General features: G+C 37.1%; 1 protein-coding gene across 2 annotated transcripts in view; it reads left to right on the top strand.

Moving 5' to 3' along the window:
• Positions 1-24,899, top strand: part of ATXN2 (ataxin 2) — a 100,526-nt gene that overhangs the window by 33,649 nt on the left and 41,978 nt on the right. For both annotated transcript variants that reach the window (XM_052654401.1, XM_052654400.1), the window contains exons 6-9: positions 18,300-18,424; positions 20,615-20,706; positions 21,347-21,544; positions 22,964-23,142. In XM_052654401.1, the coding sequence (XP_052510361.1) occupies positions 18,300-18,424; positions 20,615-20,706; positions 21,347-21,544; positions 22,964-23,142 (594 nt within the window). The remainder of the gene's footprint in view (positions 1-18,299; positions 18,425-20,614; positions 20,707-21,346; positions 21,545-22,963; positions 23,143-24,899) is intronic.

The following is a 24,899-nucleotide window of genomic DNA, read 5'->3' as shown; positions in this document are numbered from 1 at the left end:
GTAGTGGAGTAATTTTAGGTATTTTATTTAAGGACTGTAGGAGTTTAGTGAATTATACAATTGTGTCCAGTGTATAGGGTTCTGAAAATAGTATCAAGTCATGTGTTTAGGATTTCAGTTCTCTAAGTCCTGATTCTTAGCACTGTCCTGGCAGAAGTTGCATCTATAAAAGTATTGTTTTGGAGATTCTAATTCTATAGAGAAAACTTTAAGAATAATTAATTGGCATGATTTATTGTTGTTGTTCAGTTGCTAAGTCGTGTCCAACTCTTTGCGACCCCCATGGACTACAGCATGCCAGGCTTCCCTGTCTTTCACTATCTCCCTGAGTTTGCTCAGACTCATGTCAGTTGAGTCACTGATGCCATCCAACCATGTTATCCTCTGTCGCCCCCTTCTCTTGCCCTCAATATTTGCCATTATCAGGGTCTTTTCCAGTGAGTCAGTTCTTTGATCGGGTGGCCAAAGTATTGGAGCTTCAGCATTAGTCCTTCCAATGAATATTCAGGGTTAATTTCCTTTAGGATTGACTGGTTGGATCTCCTTGCAGTCCAAGGGACTCTCAAGAGTCTTCTCCAACACCACAGTTCAAAAGCATCAATTCTTCGGCGCTCAGCCTTCGTAGTCCAACTCTCAAATCCGTACATGACTACTGGGAAAACCTCAGCATTCAGTATATAGACCTTGGTTGGCAAAGTGATGTCTTTGCTTTTTAATACACTGTCTAGTTTTGTCATAGCTATTCTTCCAAGGAGCAAGTGTCTTTTAATTTTGTGGCTGCAGTCACTATCCACATTGATCTTGGAGCCCAAGAAAATGAAATCTGACACTATTTCCACATTTTCCCCATCTATTTGCCATGAAGTGATAGGACTGGATGCCATGATCTTACTTTTTTGAATGCTGGGTTTTACGCCAGCTTTTTTGCTCTCCTCTTTCACTGTAATCAAGAGGTTCTTTAGTGCCTCTTCACTTTTCTGCCATTAAAGTGGTATCATCTGTGTATCTGAGGTTGTTGATATTTCTCCTGGCAATATTTTTCCAGCTTGTGATTCATCCAGCGTGGCATTTCACATGATACACTCTGCATATAAGTTAAATGATGATTTATTAATTATGAAAATTAAGTCATTCAGTACTGCTTTTAGATTAACATTATTTGTGTTAAACACATACTCAGATTTCTAATCTCTGTGAGTAAAGGAAGGTAGGATGTAACCAGTGATTCTTAGTGTTGGTTTCACATTCTAGTCACCCATGGGTTTAAAAAAATACCTAGTTTTCACTTTTGGAGATCATGATTTCATGATACTTAGCCTGGGTGAGGCTCTGAATATTTGATTCTGAGGTGTAGTTGGGCATGTGAGCCATGAATTTCATGTGATAAGATCCTAAGAATGGCTGTGTTCTGGAGATCTTGAGGATTTGTACTCTTTCCTTACCTCACAGTGTCTCAGAATTGTACAGTATCTTGAAAAGTCCTAGTTGGTATCAGTTTGATACCACTTTTCTGCATTTTAAATGGGTAGATGGTTGAGGGTTTTTTTGTTTTTTTTTTTTTTTAGAAATAATAGAAATGAATGAGTGATAAGAACAAAACTAGTATTATATTGTAGCTTCCTAAAAGAAGAGGGAGATTTATTTCCTTTGTGGGTTTTTATCTTGTAATAAATAGCACTGTCAAAATCTTAAATTGGCAATATATAACTAAAATTCAAGTGCCAATTCTATGTATTGGACTCTATGCTAAAGTATTTTATGTTCATTTTTTCATCTAATCATCATAGCTTCTTTCTGAAGTGGGTATGATTATTATCCACATGTTGTAGGTGAGGGAACTGAGACATGGATTTAATTAACTTGATGAAATGAGGACACAGACCCAAGTGCTGTCTAACCCCAAGTCATATTCTTAAACATTGTCCTATAGTGACATAAATTGTGTGTGTAATTTATTGTTTAGCTGAGCTGAATCAGAATTAATCTGAATTTACCTTAAAGAATTTCTCCACAAACAAAATCGAGAGTGGGGGGAAAAAAACCTCAGGCAGTATAAATATGCACATTATTATACTGTTTGAAAATTCTTTTCATTTTAAAATCTTTGCCTTTATTTTTGGGGAAACTTTTAAAATTAGTAAGATGTGTGTGGCTTTTAAGTTTTTAATGCTAACTACATTGATTTTAATAAGGTTTGAGTTGTCTTTAATACACATGTTCAAGTGAATAATAGGCCTAGCAGTAATTGATATCTTAGGGTATAGTGAATAAGTTTCATCTGATCTCTTGAATGTTGTATATATACCAGTTTGATTTATGGGCAAAAGGAAGAACAACTTTGATCTTGCAGGCTGTTCCTTTTGTACAAGCATAACTAGAAGAGACCATCAAATTATCACTGGAGAATTAGTGTGTGTTTTATGTGAATTCCAGTGCAGACAGATCCTGGGATGCTCTCATTTTCCTCTTCTCATTTTGCATCTATTTTTAGCGCATTCAGTTGCCTTTGTATATGTCTACCTTGGAATTGGCATATTATTGCTACTTGATTTTTAACATGGTTTTCCTGTCTTTCCAATATCCCTTTCTCATCTCTTTTTTCCCTCTTCTTGTCTTACAGTTCCTTTATTCATTTTTTTTTCAAATTTAATACCCTAACTCAACTGTATTTTAGTTCTATGGCTTCTCTTCTACTTCCTTATTCCATTTTCATTTCCTTTGTACTGGTCTCAGCCTGTAGAACAGGGATCAGCAGACTTAAGGCTTATGGCCATATCAACTCATCAATAAATAATGTTTTATTGAAACACAGTTAGGCCTGTTTGTTCATGCATTATCTCTGGCTGGTTTAATGCTGCAGTGATAAAGTTGAATAATTGTGTTAGAGACTATATGACTTTGAAAACTAAAAAAAAAATTTACCATCTGCCCCTTTATAGGAAAAGTTTGCCAAGTCTAAAACCTAGATCATTTTCCCTACTGCATTTCAGCTGTTACGGTTATTCAGAAATACATATTGTACTGGCTTCAGCGAAATAAGACAATGTGTTTTGTAGTAACACTCATCCTTTGACTCTCATCTAGTTCTGTGTAATTTCACATGATTTCTTATGTCAGGTTAGATTTAGTCTTAAGAAGACTTTTGCTTGCCAGCTCCTTTGTTACAATAAGTAAAAAATAATAAATGAGAAAATTGGTTATCTTGAATTCTTCTAATTACTATTCTGTATTCCTTTCTTACCCAAACTTCTTGACTCTCTTTTTCTGCTGACTCTGCTTCCCATTGTTTTCTTTTTTTTTAACCATTTATTTGGTTGTGTCCGATTTTGGTTGCAGCACATGGGCTCTTTCGTTGTGGTACATGGGCTTCTCTCTAGGTGGGGCATGTGGGCTCAGTAGTTGCAGTGTTTTGGGCTTAGTTGCCTGAAGCATGTGAAATCTTAGTTCCCTGACTGGGAATTAAACCTGGGCTACGGCAGTGAAAATGCCAAATCCTGACCACTGGACCACTAGGGAATTCCTGTGTTCTTTGCTCACTGTTCTTATCACATGTAGTCACTTGTATACTCTCATAATACCAGCTACCAACCGCATACAAGCCTCCTCTCGAGTGTCTCCACATCATTTCCCTTATACTGTGTTGTATTATATTAAGATGTTTCTGTCTCCTCCATTATGCTTTGAGTTCCTTGTGTACTATATGTTTTTCATCCTTGATGTCTAGTATAGTGTTCTGTCACACAGTATGGTCTCAATATAGATGTCTTTTGACTGAATGAAATTAGAGCCTTCACATACTTTTAAAGAAGCACTGTTTCATGCAAGAACAGGAAACGTATAAATAGTCTTAATGTCTACAGCCAGGCAACCGAATACTCTTTATGCTCTGGAATGTATTCATTGCTTTGCTAATTGCTATAGACAGTACAAAGAAATTCATATTCTTGGTCCCTTTTGAGAACTTAGGGATGCTGTATACCTTTACACAGAGACTTTTACATTTAATTCCGTGTTATTTCCTAGGAAATTCATGTGCTCCATGTTAAGCTCTGCTCTAGGCATTTTTAGAGTTAGAGATACCAAAGCATGTGAGAGAATTCAGGAAAAGTGGAAAGTTGATAAAGTTTTATTTAAAATTATAGAACACTTAAAAATAAACAGTATAATAGGTTTGAATGTGTATTGGGACATAGAAGAATGCTTTCAAATATACTAAAACCTTTGATTTTTTACCCTAAAGTGTGCTACACAGCCAGTCGAAGTACTTGGCCAAGCATCACTCTCTACAGATGACTGGGGTAGGAGGTAGGCTGTGGAGTTGCCTGCAGGGGTTTCCTAGTCAGATTGGCAATGCTTTTCTTGTTGTGGCTCTCAGTCACCCTTCTCAGTACCTTATCCTGGCTGAGATCAGACATTCTCACATCTGTGTGGCTACAGCCAATTTTCAGGCAACAGGGCTTTTTCTTCCTTTTGTGCTTAGACTCAATCATGCCAACAATGGCTGCTTCCTCATAGGTGTGGCCACGTGTTTTATTTTTCACTGGTTTCTTCATTTCCAAGTGTGTAGATGGGGCAGATGAAGTTGGTCTGACTTTGGGTCACAATCATATCTTCATCAGCTCCTTCTGTGCCATCATCCTGTCTGCTTGAAGACCATATTGCTTCTTTAGTTCTTTCAGCTGTTGTTTAAATTGTACAGATTTTTCATTATTTTGAAAGTCTACATCAGATTTCTTATTCTATAAAGCCAAAAACAACTTCACTAGTAAATTTAGATTGGATATTTTTTCTGGACATTCTTTTACATGGTTTATTGTACAGCCTTTAAATAATGGGTTAGTTCCCGCTTCATCATTGCAAATTCAAACATTGCTTTATCCATACTGTACTCACTACTCACTTAAGTATAAGTTTCCATGAGATCCAAAGGAACGCTAGAAGCTATCCTTTCCAAAGCTGATGCAGGATTGAAAGTTTTTCAAGGAGGAGAGTGCAGATTCTCCACTCCTGAAGGATATAAAACCAGTTGAACCTGAACTTGAAGTGGAACTACCCCTGCATCTTGGAAGTATTACCTGGCTGCCCAGTGTAGCTCCATCTGGCTGTGCTTGGACTTCCCACACCCAGACCCCAACTCCATCCTTAATTCCCTTCCCATGTCAGAAAGTTGAAATTGGTGGCATTAAATCCCAAATAAAGTTCAGAGACATGAAGACTTGTGTCTGTTGTAGTAGTTGGAGTAATTCGGGTTGTGAATGGGTGATGAGAGAACAGTGAGAAATAAAATTGTCTGGATTATTTTATTCTGGTGTTGCACTATTCTGTTTTCATGTGATTATCCTATGTGTCTGATAGGGTGAGGTCCTCTGAATAACAGTGGAATCTTTTCTGAAGTGCATGACATTAGGAATGACACGTCAGTCTCAGGAAGAGGCAGGTCCCAGAGCAGCATATGGCCTGCAAAGCCTTAGATTCTGAGGAATCTAAATGTGTTTCAGGTTCATTCATATCTGGCACGCCATTGTGGTTGGCTGGCCACAGCCTTGCAGCTGAGTAGGCATCTTGGAGCAAGGAGTGCAGGAGGTTCTGTAGCTGAGCAGCAGCTGCTAACATTGGACAGGCAGGCAGGCAGGCAACTCTAACACTGGGCAAGTGATGGGGATTGACAGCCTGCCTTTTTGGCGGGAGGATAGGCCCTGTGGTAGGTAGGCAGGTGGGGTGATAGAGGCAAGTGTTCTTATGGCTGTCTAGGAAGCTGATTGTCTTGGGCCTATGGCCATTGGGAGTAGGTTTGTTTTTTTGTTTTTAAGGAAGTAGGTTTGTTTTTTGTTTTTAAGGAAGTAGGTTTTCTAAGTCAGTCCATGTTCTAATAGTCTTCTGTTAAAACTGTACCATTAAAAGGTTTACTGCCTCAGCCTTGCTGTAGGCAAGTTAGAGAAGGATGTATGTCCATGCTGGGTCCAAGTAATAAATGGAAATGAATCAGCATTTACTGAGGCCAGTATGGAGGTGGTACAGAGATTGAGATTAAAAAAACATATATAGTGGAACAGGTGATGGAAGACTTAATACATAGGGTAGTTTGAGGTACATAATAGGGAAGTATTGCATGTTATTTCTTTGTATGTCTTTGGAGCATACACAAAGTATCTGCTGTATTCTTCATGTTTATAACTCTTCTATATTCCTTGAAAAGAACCTACATACTCTTCTCTGTAGTGGCTGCACCAGGTACATTCCCAGCAACTGTGTAGGAGGGCTCCCTTTTCTGCACACCCTCTCCAGCGTTCTTTATTGGTAGACTTTCTGATGATGGCCGTTCTGACCAGTGTGAGGCGGTTGCTCATTATAGTTTTGATTTGCATTTCTCTAGTAATTAGTGATGTTCAGCATCTTTGCATGCCCATTGACCATCTGTATGCCTTCTTTGGGAAAATGCCTATTATGGTCTCCGCCCATTTTTTGTTTGGTTATTTGTTTTTTTGATACTAAGTTGTGTTGAGCTACTTGTATATTTTGGAAATGCAGCCCTTGTCAATCTCCTTGGAAATTTTTCCCTTCCTGTGGGTTGTCTTTTCGTTCTGCTTATGGTTTCCTTTGCTGTGCAAAAGCTTAAAGGTTTGATTAGATTCCATTTGTTTATTTTTGCTTTTATTTATATTGCCTTGGGAGACTGACCTAAGAAAAACATTGCTACGATTTATGTTAGAATGTTTTGCCTGTGTTCTTTCCTAGGAGTTTTATGATGTTATGTCTTACATTTAGTTTTTGAGCCATTTTGAGTTTAATTTTGTGTATGGTGTGAGGGAGTGTTCTAACTTCATTGATTTACATGCAGCTGTCCAGCTTTCCCAATACCACTTGCTGAGGAGACCAGCTTTTCTTTGTTGTATAGTCTTGCCTCCTTTGTTGAAGATTAATTAACTATAGATGTGTGGATTTATTTCTGAGTTCTCTATCATGTTCCATGAATTTATATGTCTCTTATTTGTGGCAGCAATCTCCTAGTAGGTAATTCAGACAAGTCCAGGACATTTTCAGGAAGACCATTTTCTTGATAGTATTGTGTGTAAGGCTAGAATACCCAGTTACTGTATGCTTTTAGTTTTGTTTTTTGTCGTGACATGCACAGTCTCAATGGAATCTTACGAATAGCAAATATATTAAAACTAGTAATAAAGCCAGGCAATGAAAGAATGTGGATGAATTGTCTCCACCTTTAATTTCTGTTCCATCTGACTGTAAATAGAAATTGATTGCTTTTTTTACCTAGATCAGACATCACAAAGAGTTTTAAGTGAGCATGTGCACTTGAACAGTTCTTCTAATTTATATTAGAGAAGAACAGTCTGAATCTGTAAAATATTTTATATATCTGCCAAGGACACAGAATGGTGTTTGTATAGATGTTTAAGAATTGGAATTAGCTTTTTCTTAACCTATTTCCAAACACTTTTGTTATAGGCTTAAGAGTTAGTTGTTGTAAAAAGACTACTGTATTGCCTAATAGTATTGGAAATACAGTTCCCACATTTTGTTTTTTAATTCTTGAATATTTCTGAATTTACATGGGATTTTTTTCTGCTTCATTTTCTACAAAAGCCCTTTCTTTCCCTTTTCCTTTCTCTTTAACTTTTGAGATGAAAACAGTACCTTTTATTTTTTAAAACTGCTCAAACAAAATTAGATCATTTCATTCTTTTGGATGGCACAGACTAAAGGTTCTGTTCACCCCTCAGAATGGAGTTCTGAACCAGGACTAATGGGGAAGCTGAAAATAAAGTGTTCACCTCTGGATATCACTGCATCACGTGTACCTTTCTATTGAGGTTTTTGTTAGAATTTATCTTCTCTCTTTTGGAGATAGTGTTACCTCTAATTGATTTCTATCAATTAGAAATGTAACATTCTGTGGGATCTAACACTTTTAAATACAGCAAGCCTCACAAAGTTGCCTTCCATTTTTCCCTTGTTCTTCTGTAAGTTACATTAACCTGGATTTGCTGTAGAATTTGGTGTGCATTTGGTCCTATGGAATCTTGACTACTGATCTTCATTCAGATCTTTCAAAGGAATCTGGTTTGTAGGTTTAAATTTTTTTTCCCTAACAACTTGGTTGATATTTTGAAGTCAGATATCCTCAGTTCAACTTAATTTAGTTAATTTAATGTTTTAAGAAAATTACTTTTCAAATTTAAATTCCTAATTATAGTACCTTTTATGTTATATAATGGGTCTAGTAAAACTGGGAGAAGGCAATGGCACCCCACTCCAGTACTCTTGCCTGGAGAATCCCATGGACGGAGGAGCCTGGTAGGCTGCAGTCCATGGGGTTGCTAAGAATCAGACACGACTGAGCAACCTCACTTTGACTTTTCACTCTCATGCATTGGAGAAGGAAATGGCAACCTACTCCAGTATTCTTGCCTAGAGAATCCCAGGGACGGGGGTGCCTGGTGGGCTGCCGTCTGTGGGGTCGCACAGAGTTGGACACGACTGAAGCGACTTAGCAGCAGCAGCAGCAGTAGAACTGAGATGAAATATTTTATCTTAAAAATATTTTGCCGGAGTTTTAACTAGGGAATCCCAATTTTTTCATGTCACAAGCAGTTTATTAGTAGGGAAAATAAGAAATACTACTTATTCATTTATGGCTACACTGAACAGCATGTGGGATCTTAGTTGCCCAACCAGGGATTGATCCCATGCCCCTTACAGTGGAAGCCAGAGTCTTAACCACTGGACCACCAGGGAAGTCACCAGAACTTAATATTTAGTAGGATGTATTTTCTCTCAGGGATATTTATCTCATTTTATCGTAGTATGATAAAATTTAATAATTCATTTTGTATAGGAAGAATATGAGGTTTCTTCATTATTGATGCAGTCTGGTGCAAGCTGGTGCTGCCTAAATGAGCTACTGGGTCCAAGCGCTTTATTCAGACTTGTGTATATTGTATATTGTATTGTATATCAAGTATATTGCAATATCTAAAGGATTTGTATGGTTTATTGTGGAAGCCCTGTTGTCCTGTGCATGTTCTGAATGGTGTACTGATTGAGATGTCTGTCCTATTTTTTAGTCATATTCTAGGCTTTTCTGTTGGTCTCCTTCAGAAGAACAGAAACTTAAATTAATTTGCAAATTATATTTTTAACAAGAACAGAACTTTGGTATTTGCTTTTCTACATCAGTTTATTCTTTCCAGACTTTGGTCAAAGGAGTATCTGGGTCAGATCTCAGAAAAGAACAAAAGAAAATGCTTTGGGTGGTTTGGTTTGATTCTAACTAGAAAACCATAGAATCTCTTTTAAGATTTTTAATTTTTTTGCACAAGGAGTGATGTTTAGACTGAAAATAAAAACTCTTAACTTTATATACTTTACTTTTCCTTGGAGGTGCTTGTTGCTCAGGAAGGAACTTTTTCAAGGGGTTACTGTGTTTCTTCAGTTCAGTTCAGTCGCTCAGTCGTGTCTGACTCTTTGTGACCCCATGAATTGCAGCACGCCAGGCCTCCCTGTCCATCACCATCTCCCGGAGTTCACTCAGACTCACGTCCATCAAGTCAGTGGTGCCATCCAGCCATCTCATCCTCTGTCGTCCCCTTCTCCTCCTGCCCCCAATCCCTCCCAGCATCAAAGTCTTTTCCAATGAGTCAACTCTTTGCATGAAGTGGCCAAAGTACTGGAGTTTCAGCTTTAGCATCATTCCTTCCAAAGAAATCCCAGGGTTGATCTCCTTCAGAATGGACTGGTTGGATCTCCTTGGAGTCCAAGGGACTCTCAAGAGTCTTCTCCAACACCACAGTTCAAAAGCATCGATTCTTCGGTGCTCAGCCTTCTTCACAGTCCAACTCTCACATCCATACATGACCGCAGGAAAAACCATAGCCTTGACTAGACAAACCTTAGTTGGCAAGGTAATGTCTCTGCTTTTGAATATACTATCTAGGTTGGTCATAGCTCATTAATGCTGCTTTTCTTCTCCTGTATTTGCACTTTTGAAGCTGATATCTTTGAGCTCTCTTGCCTACTTAAGCTATTCTGATAGTCTCCACCTCGGTTCTCTTGGTAAGGCATTGTCGTTTCTTCTTGAGTGGTGAATTTTCTTTGAGTTATAGGACTCAGAAACTTTTTATGAAGATCACAGTCAAAATAACTATTGCTCTAGGCTATATAATTTTGTTGTCAGACATATCATCCTGTGTTAAAAAATCTACAGTGACCACTGTTGCTTATAGAAGAAAGTTGAGATGCCATACCTTGGCATTCAGGGCCGTCTTCAATGAAACTTTTCTTTTTCAATCTCACCTCTCATTATTCCCCAGTATTAATTTGCTTCTTGACCTAAGTGGCATTTTCTGCATGCTGCTGCTCAGTCGCTTCAGTCATGTCTGACTCTGTGCGACCCCATAGACGGCAGCCCAGCAGGCTCCCCCGTCCCTCGGATTCTCCAGGCAAGAACACTGGAGTGGGTTGCCATTTCCTTCTCCAGTGCGTAGAAGTGAAAAGTGAAAGTGAAGTCGCTTAGTTGTGTCCAACTCTTAACGACCCCATGGACTGCAGCCCACCAGGCCCTCCGTCCATGGGATTTTCCAGGCAAGAGGACTGGAGTGGGGTGCCATTGCCTTCTCTTTCTGTATGCTAGCCATTCATATCTTCATCTTTGAGCTCAGTTATCTCACTGCTGGATTTATTCTCCACTCTGAATACCTTTCTTCCTAACTAGAATTTTAGATACTTCTTCAAGACCAAGCTCAAATCTCCTTTCCTCTTTGGAGTCTTCCGTGCCCTTTCCTGCTCACCGTGGTTGTCTTTTTTATTGCCTATGGCAGTGACTTCTATACTTTTAATTTTATTTTCAGCACAGAGTAGTTTGCTCCCCCCCTGTTCCCAAGGAAATCTCATGCTGAGTCCCACTTACAACGTAGTGGTCAGGGAGGGGATTGATTCTTCTGCTGTCTGCTGAGATACCTGTAAGAAATTGGATTTCATGGAGCACAGTTGGAGAATCAGTTGTCTTACATCATGTATTGAATACTCAGCTTTACAAAGTAGTGTATTTTGTCCCTCTCAAAGCATTATAACTTTCTGGAGTTTAGAACTCATGTTTATAGAACCTAGGGATGTGTTAGCCCTGTTGTATCTTAGCATAATGCCTTACAGATCCATAATAGGTATTCAACATACGCTTATTCTTTCAACTGATATTTTTAAAGTTTTGTATATTTTTATACACACTACACCCAAACCAGGGAAAAACTAGTAGGTTTTGTTTTTCTTACATAGACATTAACTGGTAACTATCATTCATTTCCAGGAAACTCAAGAAAGCAGTTATTCCTAGCCAAACTAAAAGCAACTTTCCTATAACATAACTTATTCAGAGTATATTTTTCTGACAAAACGTTACTTCTGGTAGGCATTTTAATACCCTTTTGAAATACAGAAAACAAAATCCCAAGTTTTTCTTTGAAAACAAGGCCCAGATGATTCTGGTACAAGTGAGAAAAGTTAGAAGCATAGGTGAAGGAGTAAAGTATTAAAACATGCATGTGGGCTATTTTGAAAGTCTTTTAAAATAATTAAGTTGCATTAGTTGCTGTATATGTTAGAAATGTATACATACTTGAATATAAATATCAATGTATGTAATGTTGACTTTTTTTTTTTAATTTAAATTTGTATCTGTGAAGAATAGTATGAAATCAACTTTGGTTCAATTTGAAATCATATGATTAAAAGGTACCACACCTTAGAGGTTCACAAATTTTTGTGTTAACCAGGGTAAAAATGAAGCCCTTTCTACTTTTGGGTCACAAAACTCATTTTCTTTGTTCAAGTGCCCTGGAGGCAAAGATATAATTAGGTAGTTCTCAGTTTGGAAAAATGACATTCTTTTCTACCAAGCTAAGAAATTATTTTAAGAATTATTCAGAATTTTGAATAAAATGCAGGGTACAGGTGTTGGCCTATTGTTCTTGGTTAATTTTGCTGTATTGGTCCATCCTGTTCTGTGGAATGTTGTTAGGTGTTTGCTTGCCAGTGTGTTCACCTGTATTGTTACGTCTCCATCTTATAGAAAGTCATGGTTTTGTCACTGTTGGCTTTTATTTTATTTGCACAAAAGACTTGTGTCCTGTGGCATGTGGGATCTTCGTTCCCAACCAGAGATGGAACATGCACGCCCTGCAGTGGCAGCGCAGTGTCCTAATCACTGAGCTGTCAGGGAAGTCCCTCTGAAGATTAAAGCTTTTAAAGACAGGTGTTTGATTGAGAATTTTAGCTGCTGAGACAAGAACAGATCATAAGCATGGAAGCCTCTGTTGTCTGTTTGAGGTTGAGGGGGTGGGAAGGGTGCTGCAGAGACAGATCCTAGTTTCCTGTCCAGACCCTATCACATGTGAAGTCAGGATGGACTTGTGTTTTATTTCGAATGTTTTATAGTATTAGTTCTTCCTGATTGATTCTCTCCTTACGTTTCTTTTTAAAGTTGAGATTTAACTGACCTCAGTGGATTTAACTTCAAAGACTTGAATTTTGTGGTTCTTTAATTCCTGTCACATGGTATATCAAATAAACCACTTCCAACATTTTAATTGGATTTCCCTGGTGGTGCAGAGGTTAAAGCGTCTGCCTGCAATGTGGGAGACCTGGGTTCGATCCCTGGGTCGGGAAGATCCCCTAGAGAAGGAAATGGCAACCCACTCCAGTATTCTTGCCTGGAGAATCCTATGGACAGAGGAGCTTGGTGGGCTACAGTCCACAGGTCGCATAGAGTCGGACACAACTGAGTGACTTCACTTTCACTTTCAACATTTTAATTGTTAAATAGTTCTGCTTAATAGGCCCAAAATTATGATTAGAAAATAGTTGTGTATATTCAGAATGACAGTATCCACTTCTGCATTTTTTCTGATTTATAGGCAAGTGCTTTTGTGTGATTTATTCTGTAATATAACTTGATATTTAGAACAGAGGGGTATATACACTTGGAATGCGTTTACGTTTCACATAGTTTTGTGACTTAGACCCTTATATCTTCAGATATTAGTTTGCAAGTGGTAGATTTTGAAAAATTTATTTTCAGGTTAATCATTTGGAACAGAACACTATTCCTGTGAAAATTTAGCTCTGTTACTTAAATACTGTTTATTTCCATCTTATTTTCGCAACCTGCTTTCATGACTTTGTCATCACTCGTAACTGCTTCTCTTCCAAAATCTACTACTCTTGACTATGGCCACCTTCACAGTTACACCTACTTCTTTTTTTCTTGCCCCTCACAAGGTTCCCTGACCCTTCCCTGGCCTTTAAACTCTCTACTCCTTTAATTAGGAAAAGGAATGTGACTGGGAAGATACCTTTGTGGTGCTGGTTAGTTAGGAATGTAGAGTTTCTAGCTCTTGCCAGAGCTTAGGCTCTGCCCAGACCCTTTTCTAACCTGTTTCTGCAACCTGATGACTACCCTCTGCAGTTCCTTACTCTGTGTACCTCATTTCCTTTATCCAGAGCAGAATACTTTTTTTTCCCCCCTGCTTTTAAGAACACATAGCCAGTGTTCTTAACCTGGTTCCATGGATTCCCCATGGTTCACGAAGATTCAGAGCATTCATGAACTTGGATAGAAAAAAATACTACATCTTTATTTTCATTAAATTTTTATTGGAATTTAGTGTTTCCTTCCATTATTAATGTAGACAACAAACCACTGCATTATCTGTGACTTTAGCACCTATAGAATTCAGTTAATTTCATACCACTTGTATAGATTTGAATATTTTTATGCTTATTGCCTCTAAAATTATAGTAGGTATTAGATTTGCTGTTAGATCTGTTTAACGCATCAGTAAAGAAGCATATGTATTAACTGTGGCACAGATTGGGTTTTTCAGATTTTGATAACTGCATTTCATTATATTGCATTACGACCCCATGGACTGTAGCCTGCCAGCCTCCTCTGTCCATGGGGATTCTCCAAGCAAGAATACTGGAGTGGGTTGCCATGCCCTCCTCCAGAGGATCTTCCCAACTCAGGGATCAAACCCAGGTCTCCCACATTGCAGGCAGATTCTTTACCATCTGAGCCATCAGGGAAACATCATTATAATTGGTCTCCTGTAGTTTTCTATGTATTTTTTGCATTTATGTTTGTAAGCTCCCCTGTATGCTGAAGGGGTCCATAGATCAAAGAATAAAGGTTAAGAATTCACTAATCTAGAGACTCCCTGGGTCCCATTTCTCTGCAATCTTCTCTTTTTTCTCTCTCTTGCCTAGGACAGTGCCTCCGCTTGTCCCCTTGCTTTTGTTGTTCTGTTCCACACACCCTGAGCCCTTACTGTGTTCACTATGCCCATCTTTTTTGTTTATCCTTTTCTTTAATACTGTTTTTTAATAGCTGTATAATAAAATTCATGATTTAGCGTATATTCATGGTATAAATACTCATACAGAACAGAAGAGTATAAAACAAAAATGTAATCTTCTGGCCTTAAATTCCATTTCCCCTGGGGAAACCCTTGGATTTGTGTACAGTTCAGAAAAATATTACTTTTTATGTTACTCTAGTCTGTATTGAGCCTCCAAGATGGTCAGTGGTAAAGAATCCACCTGCCAGTGCAGCAGATGTAGGAGATGTGGGTTCGATCCCTGGGTCAAGAAGATCCCCTGGAGAAGGAAATGGCAACCCACTCCAGTATTGTCCGGAAAATTTGTGGACAGAGAAGCCTGGTGGGCTACAGTCTATGGGGTCGCAAAGAGTTGGACACAACTTAGGACAAATGCATGCTGATCTGTGTTAGAATGCCTTTTGAAGTGAAAGTTGCTAGGATAGCACCCACTGTAACTGATGCTCTGTTGTGTATAGATTGGTCCATATAAAACTCATGGTATATGATGAGAAAATATGTTTTTAAAGTCGTTGAAAAAGGTCACAGTGTTAATAATTGATCTCTTGGAACAATATCATTGAAATGTTTTTAATCTGGAATTTTAGTGTTTGAAGAAAAGCAGATTTAACTGAGAGATGACATGAGTAGCTGAGGATTTTGGTGAAGGCTTCTCTGAAAGCACATTTGAGGGCTTCTGATGTCAAGTCTGATAATGGTTTTTTAATTTCATCTAGTTTTATGTCATTTTGTAGTTTTATTCAATTTAAATTTATTTTTGTTAAGTTAAAATAAGTGTTACTTTTTCGCTACTTTTCTGGCCATTTAAAAAATTCTCAGGCAACTTTGATTTTTCAGAGTCATAATTGACTGAGATAGAGGGAAAAAGTTGAGCAGAGCTCATTTCCTGGGCATGGGACTGAGGAATAGAGGCTGCACATTGGTTGAGACATTTCTTGCTGATCACCACCAGGTGGCACCACTGGCTCAGAAAAAGAAGGGAACATTTGGCGGCAGGGAGAGTATTAGCCCTTTCTATCTCCCCTTTCCCTAAATTGGATGCCATCAGGCAGGGAATGAAGCACATCTTTGTCATCTTTTATTATCTCATCTGATCCCTTTTATTCTTTTCTTTTTATGCCTGTAGTTCTTTCGAAAACAGGTTAACATTTTTCTCACAGACGCATTGTCTTGCATCTTGGTTTTTTTAATGCTTTTGCTTCTTACCATAGAGGATAATGGGAAATTAATAGACTGATTTTATGGCATTGCAAAATTTGCACAATTGTAATTATATTATAGCTAATTGATTTTTGGAATTTTGCAGAAATCCTAGCACTAACATTGTTCTTTTCAAAAATCCAAATGCAGCTATTAATAAAATAACTATTCAGGACTTAACAGTAGTGGATATTGGTAAGAATATAGAATGAATACCCAGGTCTGGCCTCCTTCTAACTAATGATAGAAAGTTGACCTGAAATACAGTGTTTATTAATATGACCAGGCTTTCTCCTGCCGTCTTGACACTATAGCCTCATTTTGCTGATTCTCCATCTTACACACCTTTCCCTAAAATATTTACTCATGTTTATACAGAGACTTTTTCTTTGGGAGAAATGTTTGAATCAAGGAATATCATTCCTTACCAATACAAACATACTTTTGTGTTTTCCCTCCCACACCTTTTCTGTCCTGAAAGAAAAATGGGATGCTAAGAACCACTGTGTGAACAGTTAATTCATTTATAAGGTTGATTTAAGATAAAAATCTAGCATTTTTTTAAAGATAGGTAGTTTAATAATGGCCTCAATACAACCTAAATTGTAATTAGCACAGTAAAACTTGGTTCAGTGAAGTTTTTAGACTCTTGCTTTTTCACATTGGTTCCCTCTTCAAGGATCCTTTGTGGTTTTGTTTAAAATAATACCAGTAGAAGTATATTTAAGCTGTTTGTATTGTATATTTCATTTTTTCAATTTGAGGACTGCTGACTCAGTCCTTAGTCTTTTCTAAATACTTTGACACACACACACACACCCTGCAATAACAATAAGTCCATTTATGTGGATCTGTTTCTGCTTTTTTTTTTTTTAACCTTTTGTTGTTCTGGGTTTTAATTTCTAGAATAAAAAGGTATTGTCTTTAATTCTGGGTTTCCATCTGAGTAAACGCCTTATTTATTTAAATATATGCTTTTCAACATCTAGTGTGATTAAAACATTAACAGGCTCTTAAATGAGAATTAATCCCCTTGCTGCTTGTATGACTGATTTGTGATTTTTACGTAGTCTTAGTTTTCTGTTCTAATTTTGTGAGAATTAAAATAGGGAATTTCAGCCACCTATTGTTAGTTATTGTTTGATGTTTTTCTTGGAGCATTTCACATTCTTGAAAATACTCTAAGGCAAAATTAATTTTACCAAGAATTTGCGTAACTTTAAGGTGACATAGCATAGAACTTCAAATTTGTAGGGTCTTTCAGTGACTTACAGCTGAGGATGGTATTGTGAAAATAATATCAGTCTGTTAGAATCCCTAAGAGAACTTTCCCAAAATGCAGTCATCTTCCAATGAGTGCTGATCCCACTCTCAGCTGAGACCTGCTGCTTTGGGAATCCCCCTTGGCGTGCTCTTGGCTTGTATAATTGCTGGCAGCAGAAGCCATGATGCCTGATAGGGCTGGTAGCTAAGCCCATATGTGCAATTAAACTTTTATTCTCTAGTGTGCATGAACACACACCCACATGCACTTATCCACCCCTAATTTGAGATGAGAGGAGGTAAGAGCTAGCTAGACTTTGAGTGCCGTGCCGGCTCAAGTTTCTTATTTCACTGTCGCCGTGCCCATTGGGTAGCCAGTGACATTTATAGAAACAGTACCAAATCAAAAATGCCCCTGGAATTGTCTCTTTTGAAAAAGACATGAGTGTTGATTTTTTTGACTGGCTGTGCCAGAGTACTGGCTCCCAGAAGTATTACTCCACAGCCTTGTGGTGGGGGATACCCTTTAGGCCGAGACATCTAAATGTAAGCTTGTATCTCCAAAGCATTTTCTAACGCTGTCATTGCCCAAGTAGACTTTTATTTAGCTGAGTCCTGACTTTGAACTGGAGAAACATTTTCTTTGCTGGACAGCAGCCATGGGATAGATAGATCCTGCCAGTGAGCATACAGATGCCATGCCATGCTGCTCTCACAAGCTAGTGCTCCTCAGTAACATTAGCAGAAGAGGAGAGAGGATAGATAGATTAGGTGAGAAAGTGTTGACAGAAAGTCTTGGTAGGCCTTTCTGAGGACAGGTAACACAGTGGGGCCTGAACTTTGTAACAGAGTGGCTATGGGGAAATAGGGTTCTGTGTGGAGATGAGTCACTTAGAATGACTTTCATTATTAATGGCAAGGGTACGTTAGAATATTGACCCCTGCATGTAGACATGGAGCTGGAAAGTTAAAAGATCTGCATATGTTTGGCTGCAGCAGCTCTGAGTGCATATCTAATTAATGTGTCAATTAAACATGAGAGATCTTGTTTTAGATGAATTCGTAGAAAATTTCTGAATCAATTTTGAAACACAAACTAATAATTTTTTAATATATTTAAATATATTTTTATGACTTGTGTGAATACATTATAACACTTCATGTGGCTTAAAAGTGTATGTGTAAAACATACCTTCCTCCAGTAGTCATCTACAATGCCACTTACTGAATCAAGTTAAGTGTTTTGAACATAAAAGCATTAGAAGCATTACACAGCTGAAAGCATACTGTTAATGAATGCTATTTTTTCTGTATTAGAAAGTCACTTTTCATAATAATTTTTTAGCATTTTTGTTGATAATTCATGTGTGTATTCTTGTAGCTCAGTGTCTGGTTGTATGATCTTTCATCCAAAACCATCCTTTGCAGATGCTTTTACTGACTCTGCTATCAGTGCTAAAGTGAATGGTGAACACAAAGAGAAGGACCTGGAGCCCTGGGATGCAGGTGAACTCACTACCAATGACGAACTGGAGGCTTTGGAAAATGATGTTGTAAGCAAAATCTTTTCAATTAGTAACAGTATGGTTCTGTGATACAGTATGACATCCTATCACTTGGTTTTAAGTATGTTGTTGCGACTGTATTTCAATTAGCTGTTTTATTGTGTAGAGACTTCACCCTAGGCAGTATATACAGAAAAATGTTTCTTGGGGATGCATATGAACTATTTGTATGTCTTTAAAGTGAATCCTAATATAAACAACTTAAAAATTTAGATTAGAAACCATGGGAAACTAGAAATGCCTGCATATTTAGTTTTGAAAGCCCTGCAGAATAGGGCAGTCTGAGGAAAATGGTGACTTGTTTGTTGTCTTTACCAAGAAGTGGTGTAAAAGTGTGACTTTTAGGATTCTTGTCTGTCAAAGAGGTATTCATTTATTCATTATTAAGCTATATCATTAGGTAACATTAGAATTACAGCAAAAAGTAAGTTTCTTTATCTTAAAATTAGGAGAAAAAGGCTATTGCCAAAAGCCTCTTGACATATTATTTTTACTTTTCCCATAACACATCATTTGTAAATCAGCACTTAATAATGACTTTGTCATTAGGATTCTTTAAATTCTGTTTCTAAACGCTGGAGATACAAGCGAAGTGTCTTGCCAAAAATGAGTGTTTAGGCAATAAAATTTGAATGAGATGAATCTTTCATTGAATCTTACAGGGAAATCTTATTTAACAAACCTATATTTGATGTTAAAGTCATTGTCCAGTTGTAAAACTGGAAATTCATAGACAACATACAATAGTTTCCAAACTTTTTAAACAACCACATATAACTTAATGTGAAGTTTCTCAGGTTTGTGTAGCACATCACCTCTGGAGGATAAAGAGAAGCAGGCATTCTCTGTCTCTTTTTTTAAAATTGATAGTGAAGCAGTTGAATTGATAGATACCTTCTAGAGCACATTCTGGCAATGGTTTCAAAATTTAAAACTTACAGTTTGGTTCAGCAATTCTGTCTCTGTGAATGTATTCATAAGACATTCAAATAATTATATTAGGATGTTTTTCACATCATTTTTTGCTAATAGTGAAAAATAGGAAATATCCTAAGTGTCTGTCAGTAGGACATGGGTGATTTATTATACCTCCATTCAGTTGAAGTAGTATATGTCCACTTGAAAGAAAGGTGTTCTGGGAAGATACCTAAAACTTATTAAAACAAAAAGCAAGCTTTAGAACAAGAAAATCCTATTTGAATGTCTATAAAAGAGAGCTGATGATAATAATCACATTCTTACATATGCACAAAGAGTGTCTGGAGTTATGCCCAAGAAGTTGTTAATGGTGGTTATCTGTACACACTGGGATTGGCAGTTTTACTTTTCACTGGATATGTTTCTGCACACTTAAAATTTTTTACATGGAGCATATACTAAAAGCATATTTCAGAGTGTTTATAGGTAACTAATTTCCTGCTCCCATATATTAGGTTGAAGTAGTTGATTGAGTGGTAGATTTGTATTACAGTTCTATCTGAAGTAGCACAGAAGGAGCCACAGTTGATGGGTGATCTTAGAGGCAAGCTTTTGTCCTGAAATTGCCATCGACATTGCTCAGATGATGCTGTGCCCTCTGCTGACATGGATAATGATTATGTGCTGTATTTTACCGCTTTTTATCAGTTGGACCTGATGATCAGTTCACTCAAAGAGGTTTCAGGTAAAATACCTTGTAGAAAGATCACTGTAAGGAGTAGGAAAAGGAGAGAACCCTGATCTGAGACTCATATTTTATGAAGTAACTAAAATGTTCTGAACTTACAACATCTCAAATAACTGTTTCAAACACAGTTGAACCTTGAACAACACAGGTTTGAACCATGCTGGTCCATTGATACACTTAGGTTTTGCAATAGTAAATACTGTAGTACTGCACAATTCAAGGTTGGTTGAATCTACAGGTTTTGCACTTGTGCAGGGAGTTGGTACACCTGACACCTCACCCCCTGAATTGTTCAAAGTTTAGCTGTAGTTATTTACCAACTTGTAGGAGCTGATGTGTAGAAGAGAAGTTTTTCCTTAAGACATTTTTAAAGCAAATTTTTGCCTGTTTTTTACTTTTGCTAGGTTTTGCTTGAATAGTATGATAGATAATTGTTAATGTAGATCTTGATTATAACTGCATTAAAGACAAATACTTTGTTATTTTGAAAAATGAGTTTTGTTCTCTTGTAGTCTAATGGATGGGATCCCAACGATATGTTTCGATATAATGAAGAAAATTATGGTGTAGTGTCTACATACGATAGCAGTCTGTCTTCATATACGTAAGTTTTTAAAGCTTGCTTTTGTTTTAGTGCATTTGCCTTTGATTTTCATTAGCTTAAATTATGTTGAGTAAATGTTTCTGTTGGACTTTCATTTTTTACTTGTTTTATTTTTTAATATTTATTTACTTGGCTGCTCAAGGTCTTAGTTGCAGCAGTTGGGATCTAGTTCCCTGACCAGGGATCGAACCCAGGTCGCCTGCTTTGGGAGCATGGAGTTTTAGCCACTGGACCACTAGTGAAGTCTTCTGTTGGATTTTAAGTTAAACAATTATGTGACTAAATTATTGTTACTTCTTACACTGATAAATTCCCATTAAAATAGGGATTAAATGTAGCTTATTTATACTCTGATTTTTTGTTCTAGATAAATTTTGTTTTATTTTTGCACTGTAAAAACTAAATTGACAAATGCAGAGGTTATGGGGAAATAGGTAATTTAACCAGTTTTGGAAATGTTACATTATTGGAAGGAAAAAGTAATAAGAAGATTCAAATTTTGATTTATAAGTAGATGACTATAGCTCTTTTACAGTTTTTACCAGCATTTTAAACTAAATGTCTTAATAGTTGATAGTGATAGATATGTAAACTGTTACTTTAAAATGCACACTTTGCTTTTTCTTTTCATTTGTTTCAGGGTGCCCTTAGAAAGGGATAACTCAGAAGAATTTTTAAAACGAGAAGCAAGGGCAAACCAGTTAGCAGAAGAAATTGAATCAAGTGCCCAGTATAAAGCCCGGGTGGCCCTGGAAAATGATGATAGGAGTGAAGAAGAAAAATACACAGCAGTTCAGAGAAATTCCAGTGAACGTGAGGGCCACAACATAAACACTAGGTATTTAAAGGAAATCATGATGCAGTATTTTGGATACACAACTCAAGGTCTGTGTGAGAAGGTGTATTATTATTATTATATTTCATCTTCCTTTAACTTAGGTTAGGTAGAGAATGCAAATGGAGTTGGTTTCAGGTTCTGTTAGTGAAAAGAATATAGTAATCTTGGAAAATAGTTTTTGAATATTACCTCCGTGGAGCCAAGTGGTGGATATACAGTGACGAGCAAGCCGAGGTCTGGAAGAGCTTGTTAAAGAAAAATGAGCAGGTTGGGGGAGGGGTGCATATAACATAATTACAGTTCAGTATGATTTCCTAGTTTAGAGGTGTGATCAGAGTACTAGGAATATGCAAGTGAAAAGGAATAAGCGTAACCTTGTGGGATCAGAGTATATCTAACAGATGAGGTGTTATGATAGGATAGTAGATCTCTGTCACTCAGAGAAGCATAAAATAGGAATTCCTTGCATGGTGAAGACAGGTGAAAGAACTTGTCCAATTCAGGAAAAACCTTGTTTCATATGTTTGGAATACAGGGTGTATGTTGACATTGCAGTGGTAGTAGCTGGTGATAGGAACCAAGGGAGTGAGACTCTGTGTGTGTCATGTTAAAAAGCACCTTATAGGCAGGGTATGGGATGAACCAACTCTGGTGACACTGAGAACTGGCTGAGACATAGAGGCCATTTATTGTATTGAAATAGTTCAAGTGTGAGAATGAGACCAGGACCAGTGATAGAAAGGTTAGAAAAACCAGGGGGGATCCTGAGTTTATTTGATAACCAAGCAGATTGGTGGTTGTACCGGTATTGGAGACAGAAAACACCAAGCAAGCTTGAGGGGAGATACAGTGAGTCCATTTGTGCAATGTATTGTGTTCGAAGGGCTCACAGATCTTTCATGAATTTATTCATAAATATGTGTTGTGAGAACCACCTGCTATATACCTGGTAGAATAAGATACACATTCTGTCTTAAAGGCACTTGCAGTTTAGGAATCGTGATTTGAATTAAAGTGTTCAGTGAGAGATACTGAGACTGTGAGGCTGACAGTGTGGATTTGGGGGATCAGTGTGAAACCCATGAAAAACTAATGAACAGCCACAAAGAGAAGAGATCACAGAGAAAACCAAGGAAGAAGAGTTTCAAGATGACTGATAGAGACAGCCATAAAGAGATCAAGTAGGACAGGAATGAATGAATACATGTTTGTTTTATTTTGTCCTTAGGGGGAAAATCTGAGGGAAAAGAAAGGCCAGACCTAGAGCTTAAAAGAATAAGGGTGTCTGGAAGTGAGGCCGTTTGGTTTGTTTAACCTCTTAATAACAAGCGTTCCCTTCTCCCTAAATTGCTTTTAGATATGTTTCATTGGTCTGGTATCTATTAGGATAAAATGATTTAGAGGATCTCTCATTTCTAGGGAAAATAAATATATTCCTCCTGGACAAAGAAATAGAGAAGTCATATCCTGGGGAAGTGGGCGACAGAATTCACCACGTATGGGCCAGCCTGGATCGGGCTCCATGCCATCAAGATCCACCTCTCACACTTCAGATTTCAACCCGAATTCTGGTTCAGACCAAAGAGTAGTTAATGGAGGCAAGTATTTTGACCAAATTTGTCAATCTCATTGATCAAATATATAATTTTCTGAATATTTACACTTTTACATAGTCGATAAGAGGATGCATATCTTTTAATGATTTCTGTGGAGTAGTTTTCAGTAAATATTTAAAATTTGCCTTTGTGGATATCAAATTAGTAAAATTATAAAAATTAGTATGTTGTTGGCATGTACAGAATTTAACATGATGAAATACTCATGTATTAAGGTAAAATGCTAAATTTCACCAAAGACATTCACTTGGCAAAAAAAAAAAACACTCCACATATAAAGAAATTGGAAACTGGGTAGGTTCTCAATTTTAAAAACACTGGACGATAAAATCATTTAGACATAGTTTACATGGAAAATCCAAATCTGTGTGAAATGCTCAGTGGTTAATATAAATTCATTTTTATGAACTGTTTGTTTATATATTTATATTCTGCTTACTTTAAGAGGATTTGAGGTACCTTGCAGTATAAGACATGGCCAACAGTCATGTGAAGATGGTGGGAAAAAAGTGCTTAAAAAAATAAAAACTCAATATAAAGGCAGATATTGTAGTTTAGCTTAACTAAAATACGCAAACTTGCATCTTTAGTAGGAAGATTTTTTTTTTTTCCTATTCTCCCTCCAAATCTAGGTTAAATATGGCTCATGGGTCATAGCTCTCTCATACAAGTCAGGGATACTGGAAACAGCAGTACCATAGACTGTATGGAACTATGGTAATTAAAATATTGATGGTGTATTAGATACTAACCTGGGGGGAACAGTGGGCATTCAATTTTAGGTATTCAAGTTTGGAAAGTTAGACAAATAGAGAACACTTAAGTTTCCAATTTCATTTGTTTTCATTGAGTCTTTCTCCAGAATTCCTCTCCAGATGAACACTCTTGAGTATTTTCTATACTTTGTATCGGGGTGAGATTTCTTTGCTCACTGAGTAAAGAATTTTAGTTGTTTGTGAACAGAATTTTCAAAGTAAAAAACCTGAAAGGGGCTGGGAAATGTATGATACTCAAGTGTGTGGAACCCTATGGAGAGGAGACCTGGACTGTTTCCTAAGATTAAGGTAAGTGATGTTATGTTACATGTTAGCTGTATTTTGACCTGTGGATATCCCTCAGTGTCAGTTTATTTGGTGAAGACTGCTTTGTAGTTGGATTGTTTATTACGCAGTCTCTTAAATAAATGTTTAACTGCATAAGTTATTTAGAAGATCCCCCTTCTTTTTCCAACTTGATAAGGTTAAAATATCTTTTTTGAAAAGGCAGTGAATATTAATCTGTCACTCCTGTGACTCAGGAAAATAGTAGAAATAATGTTCTACTTAAATGTACCTATTTAATGTGATTTCAAACTCAACCTTATATTCAGGTATAGACTAGATGAAAACCACAGTTTTAAGAAACTAGCATTTTTAATGGGATTATAATAGCTGTTGTTTCAAAAGATAAAACTTTAAATAAGAAATAATCTTACCCCTGAGTTTTGTGATTTATTGTGTGAAATTACCTAGTGTATGTTATTCTCCTTTTAACAATTGATTTTCCAAAAAACAGTTATAGAAGCAGGTGAATAGGCAAAGTCTTAACTGTCTTCTTCAATAGTATGTGTAGATCCTAATTAACCCTTTGGGAACGTGTATTCATTTAAACAGACTTAATTTTAAGGAGGTTAAAGTAAAAGGTGAATTTATGTCAGTTAAGTTATGCTAAAACTTACCACAAATCAAATGACTGTCCTC

This window comes from Budorcas taxicolor, chromosome 17, assembly GCF_023091745.1.
Source record: "Budorcas taxicolor isolate Tak-1 chromosome 17, Takin1.1, whole genome shotgun sequence".
NCBI classification, from domain to species: Eukaryota; Metazoa; Chordata; class Mammalia; order Artiodactyla; family Bovidae; genus Budorcas; species Budorcas taxicolor.
This window is presented reverse-complemented; position numbering and strand designations above follow the sequence as displayed.